The 24,950-nt window shown below is 31.8% G+C and overlaps 1 protein-coding gene across 1 annotated transcript in view; it reads left to right on the top strand.

Moving 5' to 3' along the window:
• The window catches only part of LOC111708802 (neuropeptides capa receptor), a gene marked incomplete in the record, with an annotated part of 34,546 nt that extends 11,321 nt beyond the window's left edge, over nucleotides 1–23,225 (top strand). The window contains 10 exon segments of the mRNA XM_023482294.1: nucleotides 581–657; nucleotides 7,748–7,854; nucleotides 13,590–13,671; nucleotides 14,106–14,165; nucleotides 15,282–15,329; nucleotides 18,732–18,775; nucleotides 19,086–19,191; nucleotides 19,403–19,446; nucleotides 20,575–20,654; nucleotides 23,107–23,225. Of these exon segments, the coding sequence (XP_023338062.1) occupies nucleotides 581–657; nucleotides 7,748–7,854; nucleotides 13,590–13,671; nucleotides 14,106–14,165; nucleotides 15,282–15,329; nucleotides 18,732–18,775; nucleotides 19,086–19,191; nucleotides 19,403–19,446; nucleotides 20,575–20,654; nucleotides 23,107–23,208 (750 nt within the window).
• Between the last annotated feature and the right edge of the window lie 1,725 nt (nucleotides 23,226–24,950).

The following is a 24,950-nucleotide window of genomic DNA, read 5'->3' as shown; positions in this document are numbered from 1 at the left end:
TACAACAGTACGCTTTGATTCCTTAATCTGATCAAATATACAACAGTACGCTTTGACTCCTTAATCTGATCAAATATACAACAGTACGCTTTGACTCCTTAATCTGATCAAATATACAACAGTACGCTTTGACTCCTTAATCTGATCAAAAATATAAAAGATACTTTCGTTTTTCCACTATAGCTTTAGTAGAGGTAAATATTTCTTTTAAGTGTATAGCGCCGATATATGGATTAATCTCTAATTGGATGATGAAATAGATGTTACCGCTATGCAATTTATATTGACTCAGAATAGACACCAAACATATGACTGAACCCTGATTGGATCAGTCGCTAGTAGAATTAATTTTACTCTCTTTTTTATTAAAATTTTTTTATTTAAACAGAAATATATAATTTGTTTTCTATATTTATCATATACTCTCCATTGTAAGGAATTGAACTATCTTTTTATATTATCATCATGACTAGAATAATATTTATAGTATTACAGTTTTTGATTAGTAATTGTAATTATCATTATTATTATTAACATGATTATTATCATCTTTTATATTTTTAATATTTTTGAATTTCAGGACTACCCTCTTCACCAGCTATCATCAGTTGTATTCTTTCTCTTCCCCCTCTGTGTACTAATGTTCCTCTATATTAGGTAAATTGTAAAATCTCTCATTCGTGCGGTTTAACCACTGTGCTAGTTTAATTATTTACTTTCTTTTATACCACCATGGTGGTCAACTTATTCCCACTCTATTTTATTTTCAAAATTATTTTATTCATTTTACCAACATGGTTGGAAGATTATTTANTTATTTTCTTTTATACCACCATGGTGGTCAACTTATTCCCACTCTATTTTATTTTCAAAATTATTTTATTCATTTTACCAACATGGTTGGAAGATTATTTACCTCTTTTACCACTGATGTGGTTAGACAATTCACTCTCTTTTACCACTGATGTGGTTAGACTATTCACTCTCTTTTACCACTGTGCTGGTCAGATGTTTTACTCTCTTTTACCACTGATGTGTTTAGACTATTCACTCTCTTTTACCACTGTGCTGGTCAGATTATTTACTCTCTTTTACCACTGATGTGGTTAGACTATTCACTCTCTTTTACCACTGTGCTGGTCAGATGTTTTACTCTCTTTTACCACTGATGTGGTTAGACTATTCACTCTCTTTTACCACTGTGCTGGTCAGATGTTTTACTCTCTTTTACCACTGATGTGGTTAGACTATTCACTCNTATTTTATCTGGTGTCCTTTCTATAGTATTCTAATTATTTTATCTGGTGTCCTTTCTATAGTATTCTAATTATTTTATCTGGTGTCCTCTCTATCTTATTTTAATTATTTTATCTGGTGTCCTTTCTATAGTATTACAGTTATTTTATCTGGTGTCCTTTCTATAGTATTCCAGTTATTTTATCTGGTGTCCTTTCTATAGTATTCCAGTTATTTTATCTGGTGTCATTTCTATAGTATCCAGTTATTTGATCTGGTGTTCTTTCTATAGTATTCCAGTTTTTGGTCTGCTGTCCATTCTATAGTATTCCATTTTTTATCTGTGGTCCGTTCTATGGTATTCCAGTTCTTTGATCTGGTGTCCATTCTACAGTATTCCAGTCTTTTGATCTGGTGTCCATTTTGTAGTATTCCAGTTCTTTGATCTGGTATCCATTCGATAGTATTCCAGTTCTTTACTATGGGCCCATTCTATAGTATTCCAGTTCTTTAATATGGTGTCCATTCTACAGTCTTCCAGTTTTTTGATCTGGTGTCCATTTTGTAGTATTCCAGATTTTTGATCTGCTGTCCATTCTATAGTATTCCAGTTTTTGATCTGGTGTCCATTCTATAGTATTCCAGTTTTTTGATCTGTTGCCCATTTTGTAGTATTCCAGTTTTTTGATCTGGTGTCCATTTTGTAGTATTCCAGTTCTTTGAAGGGGGTCCATTCTACAGTATTCCAGTTATTTTATCTGGTGTCCTTTCTATAGTATTCTAATTATTTTATCTGGTGTCCTTTCTATAGTATTACAGTTATTTTATCTGGTTTCCTTTCTATAGTATTCTAATTATTTTAACTGGTGTCCTTTCTATAGTATTCTAATTATTTTATCTGGTGTCCTTTCTATAGTATTCCAGTTATTTTATCTGGTGTCCTTTCTATAGTATTCCAGTTATTTTATCTGGTGTCCTTTCTATAGTATTCTAATTATTTTATCTGGTGTCCTTTCTATAGTATTCTAATTATTTTATCTGGTGTCCTTTCTATAGTATTCTAGTTATTTTATCTGGTGTCATTTCTATAGTATTCTAATTTCTATAAAATATTCAATATCTTTGATCTAGTGTCCTTTCTATAGTATGTCAGTTCTTTGATCTGATGTCCTTTCTACAGTTTTCTAGTTTTTTGATCTGGTGTCCTTTCTACAGTTTTCCAGTTCTTTGTTCTTGTGTCCTTTCTACAGTTTTCCAGTTATTTGATCTGGTGTCCTTTCTATACGGTGGTAGGCAATTATATCAATAAAATAGAGATGACTTTCGATTTAAATTATTAACTAATATCAAGCATTTAAACAGCTTGGATACACAAAAACATGGAATCAAAGAGAAGCTGTCGATTAGAAACGTTTCTTTTTATTTACTTGTTAACTTGTAATTCGAAAAAAGCCTCTTGAAAATTAAAGCTAAGATAAAAAATCGTCTTTATTATATTGATATAATTGCCTACCACCGTAGTATTCCAGTTCTCTGATCTAGTGTCCTTTCTACAGTTTTCCAGTTCTTTGATCAGTTGTTCTTTCAATAGTATTCCAGTTCTTTTATCTTATATTCTTTCTACAGTTTTCCAGTTCTTTGATCTGGTGTCATTTCTATAGTATTCCAGTTATTTGATCTGGTGTTCTTTCTATAGTATTCCAGTTTTTGATTTGGTGTCCATTCTATAGTATTCCATTTTTTATCTGTGGTCCGTTCTATGGTATTCCAGTTCTTTGATCTGGTGTCCATTCTACAGCATTCCAGTCTTTTGATCTGGTGTCCATTTTGTAGTATTCCAGTTCTTTGATCTGGTGTCCATTCTATAGTATTCCAGTTTTTGATCTGGTGTCCATTCTATAGTATTCCAGTTTTTTGATCTGGTTGTCCATTTTGTAGTATTCCAGTTCTTTGATCTGGGTCCATTCTACAGTATTCCAGTTTTTTTTTATCTGGTGACCATTTTGTAGTATTCCAGTTCTTTGATCTGGGGTCCATTCTATAGTATTCCAGTTTTTGATATGGGGTCCATTCTATAGTATTCCAGTTCTTTAATATGGTGTCCATTCTATAGTATTCCAGTTCTTTAATATGGTGTCCATTCCACAGTATTACAATTTCTTTATTTTGAAAGTTGCAAAAATGGCCAATTATACTGGAACATTTAAGAAGAACAAAAGGGGTTGTTTAAACTTTTTCATCTAATCAGAAATATAAAAATAGGAAAATAAAATATGTCGTAAAATTATTTCTAAACCTATATTTTAAAAATTTCCATGAAACCCCAAATTATCTAATATACCTAGTCTAACAAACTATTTTTTAAAACATTTACTTGATCATAATTCATATAAAAAAGTTATAAAAAGTATTCTACACAAAATTACGGCTAAAATGCAGAGACTATTACGAATGAATATATTAACCCTGGAGAACCAGTGAGAACCAAAAAAGAGTGGAATTCTCGGTCACCTTATTTTTCTTAAAGTGCTAGCTGCGATTTTATCAATACAAAGAAGACGACTTTTTTTAAGTTCTGATTGTTTACAAGATTTTCTCGAGTTACAAGTTTAAATGTAATAAAAGAGAATCTTTTTTGATCGACAGCTTATCTTTGTTTCCATGTTTATGTGCATCCATGTTGTTCAAAAGCTTGATATAATTAAAATCGAAAGTCGTCTTCATTGTTTTGATATAATCGCATACCACTGTATATTATCTAATATATCTAGAAATATAGGACAATAGCTGGAGTACCCGGCGTTTCCCGGGGTTTACATTATTATTCATAGTCTTTTAGTCACTCGTTACTCGACCACCGTTTGACTACAGTGGTCATCCAAGTTGTAAAACTTAACTCCTGAATGGGTATTAGGTTCAACAAGTGTCCGTGAGATGGCACTCTAAAAACTTATCGTAAAACGTAGCATGCCGTGCCGGGTCAACTAAGGCCTACGTAGCCCACCCTGTGAAAGGAGATAAGCAGTCTTTGTAGTCTGTTATTTATCTATTTCCGAAGACGACTAAACAATATCCCTGAAAATAAAAGTTTTAACAACATTCAACGGGGATTTTCAAGAAAATTGTTGAACAAAAAACTTTTAATGTCTTGCTACGTATTTCATATAATAAAGAGAAAAGGGTGTACAAATATGACTCTTTCAAAATTAGGAAATTTGAAGATCAACATATTAAGGATTACTTGATTTAAAATATGAATTTTTAGAATTTGTCTGTTCAAGGGACTGTAAGCGTAATTTCAAGTGACACCCTCCAGCAAAGATAGCAATTACGATATATAAGGGTACCGTTATGAATCTGGCAATGCCATCTTTGCATGGAGGGTAAGTTGAATTTACACTTACAGTCCATTTAAGAAATTGACCTAATTTTTGCAAGGCTTAGGACTCTTTTTCTTGGTTTTTTTTTCTTCGGATATATTTGCTTCAGGATTTTATTTCCTTTATTGGCAGCCCCCATACTATTTTAGGGAAAAAAGTCCCAGAAATAAAAACTCTAGACTTTAATTCCGTGACATTATGTCCCAGGACTTCAAAAAATTGGGACTTTTTTTACCAAAGTTTTTTATTTCCAGGTTTAATTTTTCAGAGACTGTGACTTTCTTACATATATTCGTTCAGAATATAGAAGGTTTACCACATTAGGTTGCAAAGGTATAGGAATGGGAATATTAGAGATTGTAGCAAGTATTCAGTTTCTATGTTGTTTTTTATTGAGCATAATGCGGAGAAAAGTTTTGCAAAATAAAACATGCAAAATGTTTAGAAATAATCGCAAGAAAATAATTTTCAATTTTGTTCTCAAGATGCCGCATGAGTCTGATGAATATTTTCCCTGATATTTTTGGGACAATGTTTGGGAAAATTCCGTAATCTTTCTGAAAGGAAAGATACCAAACGTCAAAATGTAACGTTTTTCTTTTGTGATACAATTGGTGGATTTCTGCAATAGGAAACCTTATTTTCTGGAGGAGTGATTTTCATTTTAACTGAAGTTACAGTTGAAATCCTTTTTATATTTATTGATGGTGTATTTTTAGTACCCATAAAACTTAGGAATAGGACGACGACATGTAGTTTGGCGTGTATCTGATGTTGCTACAGTTTTACCAGTAGCTTAAATATCAAATTAATAAGTTGATGGGTATCTGTGTACAATGGCAAGACCAAAGAGAATAGAATGTATGTTAGAGGGGAATTTAAAGAATCTCTCGGTATGAACTTTTTCAGTCCCTTTCAAGGGAGTTCAAAGTGTACAAATCATGTAAATGTTCACAAATTATATGCAGTAGAGTACATTAATACAGTATGTTCCCTAGACTATCTATTTCGATTTCGAATTTTTTAAAGCTGTTAAATAAACTTTATAATAAAAGACATCATTTGATTTATAGTTATAACGGAAAATCATCGTTTGTAAATTGAAAGGCATAGAGTCTTAAGTTAAATGATCATTGGTCAAATATGAAACAGTACAACAAAATGGTCGTTTTACACTTTTTTCTAGTAAATTTCCCTCTAATATATATTCTATTCTCTTTGGGCAAGACAGCTGTCGAACATATACGATCCATCAAAAATTATAAGTTTCGAGTTTAATGGTCGTTTTCTTTTCCAAATTTTTATGGTTACTGCTGTAAACAAAATTATTTTATTTAAACATTTTTTTTTCGCAGATATTTGGATTTCATCCGATAAATAGATATCTCTATCTCTGTAAAAAGTGTTTTTATGGGCATTGAGCCTTCTAGCAACACTTTTTAACGAGAGAAAAGGCAATATATTCGGAAATATGACCGAGCACATTTTTGAATATCAAGGTCTAATTTTCTAGGTTAACACGGTATTTTAGGCGGAAATATTTCATCGACGACATTCATTGTGCCATTATCATTATTAACTTATTAACTTATTATTAACTTCAACGTAGACAGAAAGAAAAGGTAAAATGTATGTGACACTTCTAGTACAACTTTGTGACCTTGTAGCTTCTTTAGTTTTGATTTTAAACACAATTATGAGAAAAACCACGTTTCCATATAAAACATTCAAAACAATTTAACATTTTTTTGTAAAATCAAATGTCAAATATGGTCATTTTTCTTTTAATCTGCAGGTTCTTATTTCTTCTCACTTCCTTTGTTTGAAAAGATGCTTTATCACTACTCTAACCTTTCTCCGTTTATCACTATGAAAGTACATGAGATATAAAGTGTTTCTTGGAAGGTAACATATTTTTTATTACGTCTTCCATTAGCATCCTTGTCATCTAGTAAAAGTAAATTATCTCTCTAGCTTTCTAACAATAATTTCCATTTTTTTAATATGCTTTTATCTGAGCGAACTTTTTTGTGATGATTTTTCAAATTGCTAAATAGTGTTCTTAATCGGCCCCCATATTTTTGATGGCCTAATAATTTGTCCATTTTGATGTTTATTGAGAACAAAAACAGACAAGGTTATAACACTTTAAGTATACATTCAGGGTTACCTGCAAAGGATGAGACTGTAAGAACGACCTGGAACTTTTTAAATGTGATGATTTTATTGAACTGGCCTTTTACTTTTTAATGCAGTTTTTAATGATGTATTTTACTATTTGACAAAGAAAGTAAGAAGTTAACAGCTTCAAGGAAAAGATAATATAAATTCTGTACAGTCGTCTCTGAAGTGTATTTGTTTCTGGTAAGCTTATCTACATAGATTTAAGAGTACTTAATCAAATTGTATCATAAAGGAAGAAGTTCATTTTGTGCAGAATTTTAATGGTTTAAAGGGAACTTGAGAATCCAACATGCCAACGATAAATTGAGGGTAATTTGATTTATTATTTACATATCATCTTCCTGATATGATCCAAGAATAGTTCTTCACAAAGTAGCTGTAAAAAATATAAAAGAAAATATAAGAGTCTAGCTTGGGAACCCAGCGCTGCCCAGGGTACTTGTAGTTACTCCCGTCAAACGACCCGCACTTAGTTGGTTGTTAATTACGATTTTAGCTATTTTTCCCTGATAAAAAGCCGGCCCACCTTATTTAGTATCTCAAAATCAAGAAAATTCCCGTGGTTGAGGCAAATCGGTCAAGGGGTTTCTGAGATACGATCGGACAAACAAACGAACAGGGATTATAACTTTATAAACATATTAGCTTGGGAACCCAGCGCTTCCAAGATTACTTTAAGTTACCCCCCGTTTATCCGCACTTGCACGATTTTACCGGGAAACTAAATTTTCGCTATTAAAGTCGACCCACTAAATTGAGAAGCTCAAAACCAGACAAAGAACATTCCCGTGGTTCTCCCGCTTTCCCCAATAAAAATTTAAGGCAAATCGGCCCAGGGGTTCCTGAGTTATGATCGGACAAACAAACAGACAGACAAACAGAGATTACAAGTTTATATTTAGAGATATACGATATCCAACTAAAATTAAATAAAGTTTAATATTAAGGATGGGTTTGAGTTTACACGAGACAAGTTTAGCGCGGACCCGGGATTCCAGGGTCCATGGGGCCACTACACTTAACAGGTCTAAGGATATGGTGCTCAGGATGCTAGGTAATATTTCATATCATTTACTCAGCTTTTAAACATATCAGAAATATTTAGAAGTTACATTGCATATAATGTGCGCCACGGACGTTTCATTATAAGAATATGTATGTATATTATTTGAATAAGTGCTCAGCATTAAAAATCGGCCGACAATCGGCAGAAAAATACCTCTTACGTCAAAACGGCCGGGGGTTTTGGTTGGGGGGGGCGGGGTGATGTAACAATTTCTTTTTTCTTTCTCATACATAAATCGATTTAATTTGGCTTATTTTTTTTAAATGGAAAAAAAATGTTTTAGATTTAAATAATTTTCTTGGCTGCTTTATATTAGTAATTAAAATAGTGTCGGTATTACCCTAAGTTTCCCTAAGTTTACCTTAAAAGTAATCGTAAACAATAATTACATAATGTTGTTCTGCATTCCAAAAGATAAAGAGGGGCAATTTTTTTAAGCTGCATTTTTTAAAATTAATTTTTTTAGATTTTTCAGAATCTAAGTTTTTGCTTAATTTCATAGTAGTAACAATAGATATGCAATTATGATGTTACATGGAAAAAAATGTATTGTTTACATATATATGTTTTGGGTATCATCCCCACCTAATTAATAAAAAAACGTTTACAAGCCAAGATGTTGAATATTACTGCTTTGTTTTTTTGTTTGTAAAAAATGCTCAATCTGACAAAGATCTTTTACATTTATTTACGATTTATTAAAACGATTTTACCTAGCTTTCTCATATTTTTTGGCATAATGTAATAAAAACTAACTGAAATAGCCCTAGCTTGGGAACCCGGTTTTGCCCGGAAACTAAATGTTCGCGTCAAAGGTCAACCGACACAAGCTAGAAATATTAAAATAGACTGAACACATTCCTATGGTTTTGCCGATTTTCCAAATCAAAATTTGAGGCAAATCGTTCAAGGGGTTCCTGAGTTGTGAATAGTATGAATATTGAATATCTCAGAAAGTCTAACATAAAAAACTTTAAATGTTTTGAAATTAATTCAAAAACAATGCCCCCCTCTTTTTTTGCATGTTTTTAATAGTGCTATCTATCTATAAATATACTTTGCTTGTCTGCAGGTGCTTGTCGGGAAAAAAATTAGTATGGGACCTTACATGACCCTAGAAGATAGTTGGATTTTTTTCAGAAAAATGCGTAAATTCGAAAGAAAAAAACCGCCCTAAAACTAGCCTAGTATATATAGAATATAGATATATTTAAATCAAATATCAAAAACAATGTAAGGATCATATTTATCTGTATCTATTAAAGGAGTAGTTAAAGGGAATGTTAACAACATTTCAAGGTGAATCTCCATTTATTAAATGGTATGTCCGAATCACAACGGTACCTTAAAACCTTTGTCTCATCAAGAATGAATGAGCTATCCATGTTTCTCTCTTTGAAAATTTTGTTGTTGGTTGCTCTATAAGTTAATGGAAAAATGACAATATTTTCCAAAATAATGATTTAAGAATAAGGTTTGAAGTTATCTATCTGAATAGGGCCTCTTTTTAATGTAAGACCACTTGAAATTACATGGATAGTCTCTCTAATGCATCATAAACAAGTTAATTTTAGTAAAAATAATGGGAGAAAAATTGGATGAAATTATAAAGTTCTTGACATTGGATTCACGTCTTTCCATTAATTTTTTTATAAGGGTATCTAACTTAATTTTAGAATTATTCTTCAATTTTACTTTTAAAAATTAAAACGATTCTTTGAAGTACTCCTTCTTTTGATGAAAACTGATAAATATCACTCTAACATTCAATTGCGTTCTAACAAACATTATTACAATGATATTGTCCGTCATCGAACCTAGAAGATAATAGTTAATATGGATACTTGGACATCTAATAGTTGATATGGATACTTGGATATCTAATAGTTAATATGGGTACTTGGATATCTAATAGTTAATATGGATACTTGGATATCTAATAGTTAATATGGGTACTTGGATATCTAATAGTTAATATGGATACTTGGATATCTAATAGTTAACATGGGTACTTGGATATCTAATAGTTAATATGGATACTTGGATATCTATCCTTTCCCAACAGCATTTTCAATTTTACTCTGTTGGCGGAGCTTTAAGTGAGTCGTAATTTAAAGTGCAGTTTCATATCATTCACAACCCTTTAGCTCTTCACTAGATGAGAAGGATATTTTCACTTTTTACAGACAAAAGAGAATATGGTACCATTGTGAATCATGTATGCACTTCTTCTATTTAGCAGTTCACTTCAAATTTCGTCGACCGGCCCTTTATGCCGGTCCTGTATTTATTTTTAGTAGAAGAAGTTGGTACAGATCAAAATTAATGATTAGCCCAAACATATTTTTCTCTTCTTAAGTAATATTTATTCTGAATGTTTTATGCTTAATTAATTATTTGTCTGCAGTCTAAAGGAGCCACACATGTCAGAATCATCCCTAGGGATCTTTTCTCTCCATTTAATGGAAATAATCCTATTTTTGTTGTTACATACAACCATGGACTAGCATAATATAACATTAGACTAGAATTAGACTAGAATTAGACTAGAATTAGACTAGAATTAGACTAGAATTAGACTAGAATAAAGACTAGAATTAGACTAGAATTAGACTAGAATTTGACTAGAATAAAGACTAGAATTAGACTAGAATTAGACTAGAATTAGACTAGAATTAGACTAGAATTAGACTAGAATTATACTAGAATGAAACTAGAATTACACTTGAATTAGGCTAGAATTAGACGAAATAAACACTAATGCACACATTGATAAAACTAGATGGATGACTGAAGGGAAAAAGTGTTTAAATTTGTGGGAAAAAATTCTATTTTGTATTTTTATCACTTTGACATTCTCTATTTCCTGTCTACTGTGTTCTCATGTGTTCGTAAAATTCCAGAAACTGCCCTCTAGGGAACTTTTCTTGGAAATGAAAATAAAATGGTATATTTAAATTAAATTTACTTCAACCTCAATCCAATATCAAACTTGCAAAGAGTCTCAAACTAAAGAACTAAAAGTTACAGCTTAACTCTTTTTCAGCTGGGTGGGGGTCCATTATAATGTTTATTGGACATAACTCAAAAAAGTATTGGTCTGACGTTTTTCAAATTATTTATTTTTTTAACGATCATCCTCATTCTCCTCCTTCTCATTCTCCTCATCCTCATTTTCATTCTCCTCATCTTTATTCTCCACACCTCATTCTCATTCTCCTCATCTTTATTCTCCTGATCCTCATTTTCCCCATTCTCATTTCCTCAAGGCTCATTCTCATTATCCTCAATCTCATTCTCCTCATTCTCCTTATTCTCATTTTCCTCATTATCATTCTCATTCTCCTCATTATCATCCTCCTCATTCTCATTCTCCTCATTCTCATTCTCCTCATTCTCATTCTCCTCATTCTCATTCTCCTCATTCTCCTCATGCTCATTCTCTTCATTCTTATTCTCCTCATCCTCATTCTCCTCATCCTTATTCTACTCATTCTCATTCTCCTCATCCACATTTTCCTCATCCTCATTTTTCTCATCCTCATCCTCATTCTCTTCATCCACATCCCTCCTCATCCCCATTCTCCTCATCCTAATTCTCCTCATCTTCATTCTCCTCATCCTCATTCTCCTCACCCTCATTCTCCTCATTCTCCTCATCTACATTCTCCTCATCCTCATTTCCTCATCCTCATCCTCATTCTCCTCACCTCATTCTCCTCATCCTAATTCTCCTCATCCTCATTTTACTCATCTTCATTTTCTTCATCCTCCTTCTCATAATCCTCATTCTCCTCATCCCTATTCTCCTCATCCCCATTCTCCTCATCCTCATTCTCCTCATCCCCATTCTCCCCATCCTCATTCTCCTCATCCTCATTCCCATTCTCCTCATCCTCATTCTCCTCATCCTCATTCTCCCCATCCTCATTCTCCTCATCCTCATTCTCCTCATCCTCATTCTCCTCATCCACATTCTCCTCATCCTCATTTTCCTCATCCTTATCCTCATTCTCCTCATTCTCATTCTCCTCATCCTCATTCTCATCATCATCATTTTCTTCATCATCCTTCTCATCATCCTCATCACACCTATTGCCTATAAGCTAAGTCCTTAAATAGATCATATACCACGAACATTCTGATTTTGGTAGAGCCCAATGGCTTTCTATAAGTGTATCAAATGTTATAAATTTATATCTCATAAAGGAAATAGACTATTTGGGGTAAATTTGACGTCAGCCTAAATAGAAACCATGCTTTGGGCTATAGCTTAAATATTTAATTCGTCGATTTAAATCTATATATAAATTTGGCTCGTCTGTCTGTGTGTCTGTTTGTTTGTTTGTATCCAATAAACGTCAAAACGGCTAAACCGATCGGGCCCAAATTTTTGTGGGACATCACGTGACGACGGGGAAGGTTTATGAATGATAAAAATTTTTAAAAAATGTGTTTTAAAGGTTTTCAATTTTGTAAAAAAATTTAAATTCTTGAAAATCCGCGAATTTTTTTTTAAAAATCCGCAAAATTTTTTTCTTTGTTTTAAAATGTAAACAAAAAGAACATGTTCACAATTTAAATAGAAGATGGGCGCGAAGCGCCCTAAAAGCCTAGTAAAAAACCATGGAAAAACGTAAGTTTTGCGATATTTCAATGCATTAAAATGTTTTTATTTTGCGATATAAATTAACAAATGTCCTCTTTAACAAATTAATACATCATGAAATCAGAAATATATATATTGGTTGCGCTGCTCCTACGTGAATAATGTATATAACGAATTAAACAGCTGATAAGTTCTAAATCTCTGTCAGTAATCATGTTCTGAAATATGTTAATGTTAGTTGAAATTTTTCCCGGATTCTGGAAAAGGTAAACGGGTTAAATTCAAACTAATTTTAAACTCGCGCATTTTTTCAGTTAACTAACACAAGTCAACAAGCACCATAAACCCATAAGAAAATGCTGTAAACAGTCTTTTTTATTAATGTGTGTAACAAGTGCAACATGTGCTGCAAACAATTAGTTTCTAACATTTATTTAGACTAAATTTTAAAAATTGCCAAAATTACAGCAATTTTGCATAATTTAAATCGTTCAGAAAGTTTGTAAGATGTTCAGAAGCATTGAAAGGGTTTTACATTCACTAGAGAAATATGGTTTTAATTTTAAAAAAATGTCTGAATTTCGGAAATAAAGATGATGTTATTTTTTGAAAACGATTACGACAGTAGAGTTTCCCACTCTCAAATACACAAAAATGTGTTAATTTTAACAAACACCAATGTTTTCCCCATTTTCTATAGAATAGTCCCACGAATCAGAATAGCATTAAAAACTGCATTTCAGAAAAGAATAGCAGTCTTTCAGATTTAATCATGGGAAATAAGCAATTAGACTTTGTTTTACGGCAATTTATGCCGGAGCATGAGTTTAGCCCTAAAGATTAAATCGTGTGACATAAATATTTCTTAGCCTTCATTTTTTGTCACTTCTTCGACTTAAGAACCTGTTTAGCATCTGAGGTCAGTGAACTTTATAAAAACAGACCTTCCTTCTGACGTAAATCCAGAAAAATGGATAAAAGGAGGTCAGTGACCTCATTTACATAATTGTGTAATTTGGTTTAGGATCTAACCATCATGTGGATTGGCATTTTACACAAAAAAATTAATCATAATCAATTCATAACATTAATAATTCATAAATAAATATTTCAGTTGCAGTGGTGGTTGCGTTTTTCCTTTGCTGGGCCCCGTTCCACGCTCAACGTCTTGGTTATGTTTATTTTAAACATACAAGGTAGTACAGGAGACCCATAAACCTTTGGAATATGAAGACGACATTTCAACAATCTTATGTGTATTTTAAATAAAAACAGTATTAGCTAGTAAATCCACTTCTGACGTAAAATGGGTTTTGTACAGTGTACAGTGTACATGTGTGCAGTGTACAGTTTACAGTGGACGGTGTACACTGAAAAGTTGAGGTTTTATGATCCATTGGACTTTTTTCATTATAACTTGAGCCTAACAGCACCAGGTTTTCCACAGATTATAACTTGAGCCTAACAGCGCCAGTTTTTTCACAGATTATAACTTGAGCCTAACAGCACCAGGTTTTCCACAGTTTTAAAAGTCTTGTATTTTAATAAGCAACCGCACTTTTTTGTGTCCCCAAAAATGTGAAAAGTGACAGTTAATTGTAAAAAAAAAAAAATTATTCTTTTGTTTTAGGACCTTCGGTCTGGTGAACGAATATCTGTTCTATATTTCGGGGTTTTTCTACTACTTTAGGTCAGTAGAACACATGTTTTCTACTACTTTAGGTCAGTAGAACACATGTTTTTAAAATCTTCTCAGAGTGCAGGGAGAGGTTTTATGATTGTATCATCAAGGTTTCTCATTACATTTTCCCCCAGAAGCGGGTAGAATTTGTACTAAATCCCTGGCGATAGCGCTAATTCCCGGAAAGAAATTGAGTCTTTGCCACAAACTCAGATTTTTATATCCCACATACATTTCTTTGCAACTCAATGTCAAAGATATTTTAAACTCAGATTATCTTATTTAAAAGAATTTAGAGTTTGAACTATCAAATGTCTCTGACACTAGGTTGCAGAGCTATATATATTTGTAAGAAATTCAGAGTTTGTGGTAAAAACTCAATTCCTTTGTCACTGATAATAATAGTGAAAAATAATGGTGAACATTTATTAGAAATAACGTTTTTAAGCATTTCAATCGTGTTCCTCCTTAAATCTAAGTTTTGTATGCTCCTCCTCTAAATATCTCACCAGGAGGAGAGAGAATTTTTAAATATTGTCTTCAGGTACTTCAGGTAGTTCAGGTACTTCAGGTACTTCAGGTACTTCAGGTACTTCAGGATTCAAGAAGTTAAGAGAGAAACACGAAGCATCGAGAATTTAATATTGAAAATTTGCAATACTCTTCAAAAAAAATGGATAAATCTTTAGAAAGTTTGATACACTGTTGAAAATTTAATACTCACATGACAAATTGGATCATCTGTTTTCTTAACTTTGTTATAACTTATATTGGATGTTCTGTTACAGAGTCACTGCGTTAAATCAAAAGTTTATACTTTATTTAAAAATTGGATAATCCGTGAAAAATAAAATAATCCATTGAAAAATTGGATTTGATAGAAAATTGGATGTTAAAGAGGCAAAATCTAAGTGTTCCCTTTTAAAAGTGGACACTGTGTTGAAAATGTGGTTATATATTTTTGAAAAACTGTAGCACTTTGTTGAAGCATCGAATACATAAGATACCGAAGATGGAAATTTTCAAATATATATTTATGACTTTGCTTCCATATCTGTTCTAACACTTTTAAAGTTTGGTCTTGTAAAGTTTATGATTTGTAAATATTAATTAAATATATTTTAGCGCGACAGTGAATCCAGTTCTTTACAATGTGATGAGTCTGAAGTATAGGTGAATATTTTATTGTTTTTTCAAATTAAATATCTTAAGATCTAAATATTTTTTCTAATTTTATTCTATAAACATTCTGCAGATTACTTTAATTCTTTTAAAAAGAAAATTCGTTTTGAAGAAAATAAATGGATATACAACATACTTTATATCGGAGATGAATGGTCAATTTTTTTTATTTAACTTTGGTGTTGCAACCGCAATATATATGTTAATTGAGACTTCAGAGTCTACATAAATACTATAAATATAACTATATAAATAGATGTAATCGATCCACAAACCCATAGATAAATAAATAAACATAGATAGCTTATGTACGCAAAATCACCAAGAATTGTACAGTCCGCGAACTCATACTTCTAAGTGTACTTCAATGATAAGCGGGGCGGTTTGGTGTTTTAATGGATTTCATAATAGAGTGTAAAATAACTCCGGGAATGGAACTATTTGAACAAAAATATATCACTGAGCAATATATCATATTGACGAAAACTGAAAAAGGACATGAGAAGGACTAAACTAACTTAAATATCTCTCTACAGAACTCATGTACACCACAAGTACTCAATGACATAAGAACAGCCAATGTTCACAACCGACCTAGTTAATCTATATGATAGGAATATCTTTTAACATCTCTGTACATTTATATCTTTCAAGATGAAAAATGTCGTCTTATGCGCAATCTAGCTTTATCTATGCACGCACCTCTGACCCCTTAGTAAACGTAAATTCAACCTAAAGTCTGACCGCGTCAACATTGTTGCACCGGCTAGTCCTATTGAGTTGTACCGGAAAGGTTGACCCGGCTCGGAAAGGAAATTCAAATATACTATGGTCTACGGCTGCCCGTTGATTAAGCGTTTGAATTGCTTTCAAATGCTTTTGAAAAGACTGAAACGCAGTTTAACATTTAACATTCTATTTTAAACAATTTCAATTGACTTTTGATCTTCAGCCTTTAAATCTATACAATTTATATTCATCATCATCTATTAATAGAGCCAACCGCCTGCTGCCTGTGAGGCTGTGCAGTTAGACAAAAAAAAATATTGCAATACAATTATCTAAATCTTCCATATAATTTTAAAAAGACTATTTTATCTATTTATGTCATTGTAATGGATATTATTAAGTGCGAAACAGTTTTTGCCGGGATTTTCACCTTTTCTAGTTTGTTTAAAATTAAAATGAAAGTATTTTCACACCGAACGCAATATGTTAATACAATAATATATAACAATGTTAATACTGCTGTTTTGACTTAAATGTTGAAAATAAAAAAATATTATTTTTTTTCAATCTGATGAAGCTACCGAGGAGTTTTTATAACACGAACGCAATAAAATGGAAAAAAAAACTTTGTTTTTCTTATTAGAGATAAAGAATTTATTATGTAATGTAGCTATTTTTAAAAAAAATCAATATCTTATCGAAACCGGGCTCAATTCAGATTAGAAAACCTATTCAAAAGTGTTAAAGCCCAAATAATGCTCTTACATTTTTTTGAAGTATATTTGGTGAGCCTTCATGCTCAGCCTCGAACACGTTCCATTTCATTTTTTTCAACTTTTATTTTTTGTTTTACAGTACAGAAATTGAGTTTTTCACACAAACTCTGATTTTTAATCACCCAATGTCGAAGATATTTGAAACCATGAATTCTGTTAGATAAAGAAGTCAAAGCTTGACATATCACCATCACGCTGCAAAGACTCAGCTTTCATTTATAAAGAATTTTGTTGCATGGCCATTGTTTTAATTTCTCTGAAGTGTAATTGTCTTATCAAACTTTTATAAAACTTTGAATTTTTGAAAAACAATATTATTTTTAAGTTCTGATTATTACTAAATATTTTGTGATTAAAAGAATTGAAAATTTATTTAGAAAATGGCTAATTACAATTTTGGGGTTCACGTAAACAACTTCTAAAAAAAGTGAAATATGAAAAGTGTTCTGAACGATTAACATTATGATTGTCTAGGCTTCCACCAAAATGTTTGGATGAAATATGAGAAAATATTCTAGACAATTTGATATTACAGATGTTTCAATTCTTTCCAATATTCATATTACTATGAGCTCCAAAAGCGTACTCAGGGGGTGGGGTGGGGAAAAGGGGGCAGTGCCCTCCCTAGAACTCAGAGCTTTTCAAATCTGAAACTGAAGAGTTAAGAGCATAAAAAAATTAGTTTGCTGTTTTTTCTGCTGGTTTTGTTTGAAGGAGAGATAAAGTAGTACCTGCAAGGTAATTGGACTGGATTTGTATCTTTAAAGTATCCAAGAAGCCAAATGTTTTGAATTTACAGTTCAAATTTCCCCCCCCCCCTCCCCCTAGGAGCTCCTATGGGAGGGGGGGAATTTAGCTTTGCACAAATTTGTTCCCCCCTAAATTTATTTCTGTGTACGCCCTTGATGGGCTCTCAGGCCGCTTCAGGTCCCTCTTTTTATTAATAATTATGTAGCTTTTCAATGTTCCATTATATCCTTCAAGGCTGTGCTCATACTTTTTTATACATTATAAACTATAATTATGCTGTTGTGACGCCTATGTGTAAAACTACAAAGAAACAAATTAACCAATTGCTAACATAAGACCATCCTAATGTTAAATAAATGTTACTGAACTTACTTAAGTCTTCTACACTTCAACTTGACACTGTCTGGTGTCTACATACTTGTGTTAACACAAATTCAAAATATAAGGAAGACGATTTTACCGACTCAATTGCCGTCAACATTTCTCAAGATGTGTGTATACACACAATCCATTTCCGCCATGAAGCACATACATGTAACCCTCGCTCCTTCGTTCCCCGCCCGACACAGGGAGCCTCTTGACTTCTTCATGCTGATGATGCAGATAATGAGCTAACAGCAGGCGTGCTTATACCTCTGATCTCCCTATTAACTTCTTGAGAAGCTTACTTAGGAAACTTGTGCCCGGCTCCGACCGAAGTTTCCGCTATCTCGAGTTGCATTGCCAGAGTTCCATTGATAAGCCCTGTTGTCCCAGTTCCTGTTGATCTGCTCCACCAACATGAAGCTCTACAACACTCCCATGAAGTGCCATCAAATATCCATCATTAACTCCTTTGTTAATTTCTAAATCAACCAATTTTAACTCCGCTTTATGTGCAAATATTTCAAAACTTTCGTTTTTTTAAATAAATGTTAGAAATATCCATTTTAGATCTCTTTATTTTACTATAGTGACTTTTAAAGTCAACAACTTGCTACATACCGGTTAATTTCTTGTACAGGTCCAAATTTTAAGCAGCTAGATTAAGATGTACTGTGTACAGTACACTCTCAGGCTAAATACGGCAAAACGAGACTGTACACCAAATGTGAGATGTGTTTATTAGATCAAATTACAAACAAAAACTATTTTTCAGGCACGCATTTAAAGCAACTCTATGTGGAACCCCCAACACCACAGGAAAACAAAGTGTGTTTATTCATTTTGAGACTGGTTCTAACATTTTTATTTAAAAAAGTCAAAAATTTAAATTGCTTTTGTAAGGCTTTGAAACTGGAGATATAAGATACTTTTTCAATAGTATACATTCAGTTTAAATTTCAGGAAATTAAAACTCAAAAGATTAATTATTCAAATATATAAATAGGATTTAATCAACTTTGGGGGGGGGAGGGGGGGATATTATTCAGATGTTTTTAAAGATTTAAAACATCTACGGTTTCCTCCTGAACTAAATTTCACAAAACACGTTTGATTAATTGATTGGCAGGAGTGTCTAGAACCTACACATTCCGGTCAACTTTGAATAGAACCCTGGACACAGACGCAAACATTGAGATGTCCTCATTCAATCCTTCAAATAGAACTTCACTAAGGAACACGAGGATTTCAGCAGATTTTAAAATTGGTTTAGTTAAGAATTTTTCCGCATGGTGTCATTGTAAAACGTCATATATGATTTTCACGATTACATGCAGCCCTGTCTAAACTTTAATCCCTAACTGAACACTTCATGATTCCAAATTATTTTAGACCTGAGGTTTTCTATTTTTTATTTGAAAACTATTTTATCCTTGCTTGATTTAGTGGCATGAGACTTTTAGATAATAAAAGCTTCCGATCGTTTACAGGTATAATAAAAGACATAAAATACATATTAAATAATAAAACATGGTTTTGAAAGTTATACAATTTCGGCAACCCCTCGTTCTTGTCTCCGACTCCGATTAAAAAAAAAGGTAACAAAAACGTCAAATCGAAACTTTTTTTAAAAATAATTTTTCTCATATCGTGCATATATTTAAGGAAATCTTACATTTTTCAAGTTGAGAGCTAAATTCATAAAAAAAGATACATTTTGGCTGAAGATGGTTTTCGTTATACGGAAAAACAGACACAGCAAATATGAATATACATAAATATGTAACTTTTTGTGTTGTAAAAACATAATAAAGAAAAGTAATATAATAACAAATTAGAAAACAGACAGAATAATTGTGTTTGTTTACAACATATTATGTTGATATTCAGTATTAGTCTTGTATAGTTTCTTTTGTCCTATGATAAAAAAATAACTATTCAGATTTTTTTGCAGAATTGTATTAATTAAAGATTTCTAGTGACCGTTCATGTGAACTGTAAAGATGTCAATGTCTACAACAGTACCATTAAAATCTTAATCTGATTAAAAATGCGGAATATGACATCATTTTTCTGACTTGAAAAGTGCTTATTTCTAATCATTTCTTCATTGTTTCTTTAAAGCAAGAAGTACGCAAGTCACTTTTGCAGAGAAAACACAAATGAAAAGATACTGTTAAAAAAAAGAAATAAAACACCGAGTTCTGATTAAAACTTAATTAAAGGGAGTGATCGGCAATTTATAGTAGTTGAACTAAGAATGCAGCATTAATGAAATTTTTTAGGATTCATTTGAGACAATTAAAACGTGTAACTGATGTATATAATGTAAAAAAATACTAATAATTTTTAAAAATCGATTCTGAAAACGTAATCACCAAAATGGATTATTTTGAACGTCGACTTTGTGCTCAAACTCAGTAATTATACATCATTAAAACGTTTTATATGTCTCAAATGAATCCTAAAAAAATTCTCCACAATACTACATTCTCAGTTCAATTACCATACATTGCCTGTCACTCCCTTTAAGGCTACCGTTGTAAAACGGACAAAGAGGGTTACTTGAAATAACACTTACAGTCCACTAGAGAACTTTTTAAAAATAATCCCTTTAGGAGGACAAGATCAGAAGGAAGGGGACAAGTATAAGAGGAAAGGAAGAGGGGAGATGGATATGTCCTGTCATGTTATCCAGGTTAGTTTAATCAGGCTTTATGAGTGGGTCAGCCACCTATATAAAAATTGCATCAATTATTAAGACTGGGTCGACCTCAAGTGTCGCACACCTTGGTCCTAGATTTTACCTTCTGAGTCACTAATACTTTTGTCTTAATACATGTTCATTTTAGATCTATAAAGCACTTGTTTTAGCTTTAGGTTTTAGGAAGTAATATGCAAAATTCTCATTGATTTTTGTGTGAAATCTTGCAACCTTTGAATCACTTTGCGTCTTTGCTGTTGTTGTAGCCAATCATCAAATCTCTTCTTCTTCTTTAGTCTTTTTTGTGGAATTTTCACAATTTTTTTTATGGAATTTAGCATTTTTTCGCGAAAATTCCGAATCTTTTCGCGAAACAGAATAAAGTGAAAATTCAAGAAAATTTCAAAAATTTTCGAACTTTTTGCGAGCGAACGCTTGTGGCGTAACGACCGTTTTAAAGAATAATTTAACAGGTTAAAATAAACAGTTTTCGTTGTTTATTGATTTTCATAATGTTCCACGTTATTTAATATTTAGGTTTATTTTTACTTTAAAATAAGGAAAAATGAGGAATGAAAAGAGGTGGTTGGAAACCAGTAGCTGGCAGGATTTTAAAGAAAACAAACATATAATGTTTTGTCCTGTATATTGTTGTTTCAACCCCAGGGGGTTTATTTAGTTTTTATTAAATTAATTAAATCCATTTAAAAAGAATTGGTTTAAAGTTACATTTTTGTAAAAATGGTGCAGAACTTCAGTTGCAGGGAAAGGGTACTGTAAATAAAAAAAGAGCTGTAAACAATAATTTCAATGCTTGTTCTAAATGTGTTATTATGTCTACAAATATTTCATTTTGTAATTAAGGAAAGAGGTCGTAAAAACTGCATCATTTGATATAATGCTCGGCTGCTAACAAAGTACACGCGACATTGTGCAAAAAATACTTTAGCAATTTTTTTAACAATGATTAGCATTTCAAATTCTTTTAACATTTTGGAATTGCTTTTTGAAAAATTGGCAAAATATCATTGTAAATCGAAACAAAAATGTCATGAAAATTATAGTTATTTTGAGAAAAGAGACATAATAACGTTTCTTAAATTGAGTAGAAGTATTTGAACCGAGTAGGTATTTGAACCGAGTAGAAAAATTTGAACAAGTATACAAGTATTTGAACCGAGTAGAAGTATTTGAACCGAGTAGAAGTATTTGAACCGAGAAGAAGTATTTGAACCGAGTAGAAGTATTTGAATCGAGAAGAAGTATTTGAACCGAGGAGAAGTATTTGAATCGCGTAGCAGTATTTAAATCGAGTAAATATGGTTCCTCTTTAACTTAAACCGGCGCACTAAAGAAGATGTTTAACTACGATGGTAGGCGATTATATCAATATAATAAAGACGAATTTCGATTTCAATTTAGATTTCTTGCTTTAAAACAGCATGGATACTCAAAACATTAAAACAAAGAAAAGCTGTCAATTAAAATAGCTTCTCTTTAACTACTGATAAACTTGTAATTCGAAAAAAGGTTGTTAACGATTAGAACTTACAAAGAGAAGTCGTCTTCATTACATTGATATAATCGCCTACCACCGTATGTCAACGAGGCTCAATTTTTTCTTACTATCATCAAATCTAGGGCCAAATTTAATTTAATTAAACTGCCTACCGCCGGTTTAAATTTGAATCACAAATTCCTTTCCTTCCATCATCATTAATCTTTTACTTTGAATCGGTGGTGAGCATTTAATAGCATAATAATGTCATTTTGTCAAATATTTCTTGAGCCCTGGAGTTTTTATGATTGTGTGTTAAAATTACACCTGCAGTATACAGAGACAATAAAAGAAAATGACTTTTTTGGTTTTTTGAGTTAATTTCTCTTTATTCTTTTTTTGACTGGTTGCAAGGCGAATTAGAAGTACCAAGTAGCTCTACTAGAACTAAACTAATTTAGGGAGAAGTACCAAGTAGCTCTACTAGAACTAAACTAATTTAGGGAGAAGTACCAAGTAGCTCTACTAGAACAAAACTAATTTAGGGAGAAGTACCAAGTAGCTCTACTAGAACAAAACTAATTTAGGGAGAAGAATCAAGTAGCTCTACTAGAACTAAACTAATTTTAGGAAGAGAATCAAGTAGCTCTACTAGAACTAAACAAATTTAAGAAGAGAATTAAGTAGCTCTCCTAGAACTAAACTAATTTAAGAAGAGAATCAAGTAGCTCTCCAAGAAGAGAATCAAGTAGCTCCACTAAAACTATACTAATTTAGGAAGAAGAACCAAATAGCTCCACTAGAACTAAACTAATTTTAGGAAGAAGAACCAAGTAGCTTTACTAGAACTAAACTAATTTAGGAAGAAGAACCAAGTAGCTCCACTAGAACTAAACTAAATTTACGAAGAGGTATCAAGTAGCTATACTAGGACTAAACTAATTTTAGGAAGAAGAACCAAGTAGCTCAACTAGAACAAAATTGATGATTTGTTCAAACTCTGAGTTGGATAATAACTGCCTCATCTCAACTAGAAAAGGTAAAACATAAATTTTGGCAAATGAAGCAATACCATTTAAGGGTTAAACCAAAAATAAATCTATTTGTGAAAATCACCAATGCGGTAAAATTTGTGTACACAAAGATGCTATTAGAAATTCGCCAGCAATTTTTTTGCACAATTTTTTTATTTCCTTGAACAGATATAGCTTATCAAAGAAAAACTGTCAATTCATAAAAGTATGAAAAAATGTTACATTCATTATCAGTTAGATAAGGTTACTTTTTATCAACGGGTTTTCATCTAAACCCATATTTTTCCTGAATGGACTACTTACCAAAAATAATAAAACAAAATCAGCACGAATTATATTTTGCTCATGACCAGGGATAGAAAATAAAACAATCCTTTTCTGGTAATAAATGGGGGATCACACGCCGGTCACATGGTATCATTCTTCGAAAATCTACAGTGAAACCCTTAATAACGAGTTTTATACTATATTACGTAAATTTCAGTATTTGCGAAAATAAATAAATAGCCATGAATATGCGGGAACAGTTTTAAAGAGTTCCATATAATCATTTAATTAAAAAACTAAATATCTGCAACATTTCATTATCAGAAAGTGAAAAATACGACATTTGATGAATTCTTTCGATGTATTCGTTATTAAGGGTTTCACTGTAAAAAAATGTTGTTTCTAAAATTTAGAATTATTTAGACAAAAATACAAATTCGGGTTTGAAATTGAAATTGAAAGTTGACACTAATAGATCAAGACTCGTGCAGCCTCGCATCACTTCTCATATGTAAAACCGTCCTAAAAATAAGGGGGTATAACTATAAGCTAGGATATCGAATTGAATTCGATATCGATTGCTAATAATTTAAAATTTATCTGTTGCTTATACAAGGAGAAAATGGTTTAAAACGTTTTACACCCAAGAGCGATAGGGTCCACATAAATTCACATATTGCTACTATTTTTAGATTTCATGCTTTAATATAAAATTATAACGAAATGAAGAAAAGTTGAAATGCAAATTAATGTTGTTAACAGAAATGTGACCTTACTCTTTTATCAACTTTTCTAAATTTTTATTCTTAACCTTTAATTATTTTCAATTTTTATTTTTTTTAATTCATTCTTTTTAATCAAACCTTTTTAAAAATCTTCGATTTCATATATGTTTATACAAAGAAAATGTAAAGTCATTTAAAAGTATTTTGTAATTATGAGAATTTTTCGAGAAGTTTAAATCCTATTCTTTCTTTTCTTTAGATAAAAGAAAGTTTTCTTCAACATTATTTTAAATGACACTCATTTGTCGCTTCATTTAACAACACACATGCATAAATAAATATAAAACATATATTTTAACCCCGGCCCCAACCCCCCTCCAAAAAAATACATTATGTAATTTCCAAAAATTTTCTAATAATAGAATTCCACGAAAGTTTATACTTTTTTGTTTTAAAAGTACAGAGAAACATGGTAACAAAAAAAATAAACAAAAAAGCTATTGCTAGAAAAATGTTCGCTATAAAATGATATATATATATATGTTTATATATTACTTTTTAACTTATTTTGTGTGGGACCTGTGAAGTTAGTATATTAAATATATATTCTGTCCGTTTAGAATTTCAAATTGTGTTTCTTCCAAGCAAAGGTACTTATTAGTATTACTCGAACTAACTTCAATTTTCTTGTACCTTTATAGTTGCAACTTGATAGTGAAAACCCAGAGGCGTGCGAGGGGGTGGGCGGGTTGCACGGGCCCCCCTA

The sequence above is a fragment of the Eurytemora carolleeae genome, unplaced genomic scaffold, assembly GCF_000591075.1.
Source record: "Eurytemora carolleeae unplaced genomic scaffold, Eaff_2.0 scaffold687, whole genome shotgun sequence".
Lineage (NCBI taxonomy): Eukaryota > Metazoa > Arthropoda > Copepoda > Calanoida > Temoridae > Eurytemora > Eurytemora carolleeae.
The sequence above is the reverse complement of the archived record's forward strand: the minus strand, read 5'-3'. Positions and strand labels throughout refer to the sequence as shown.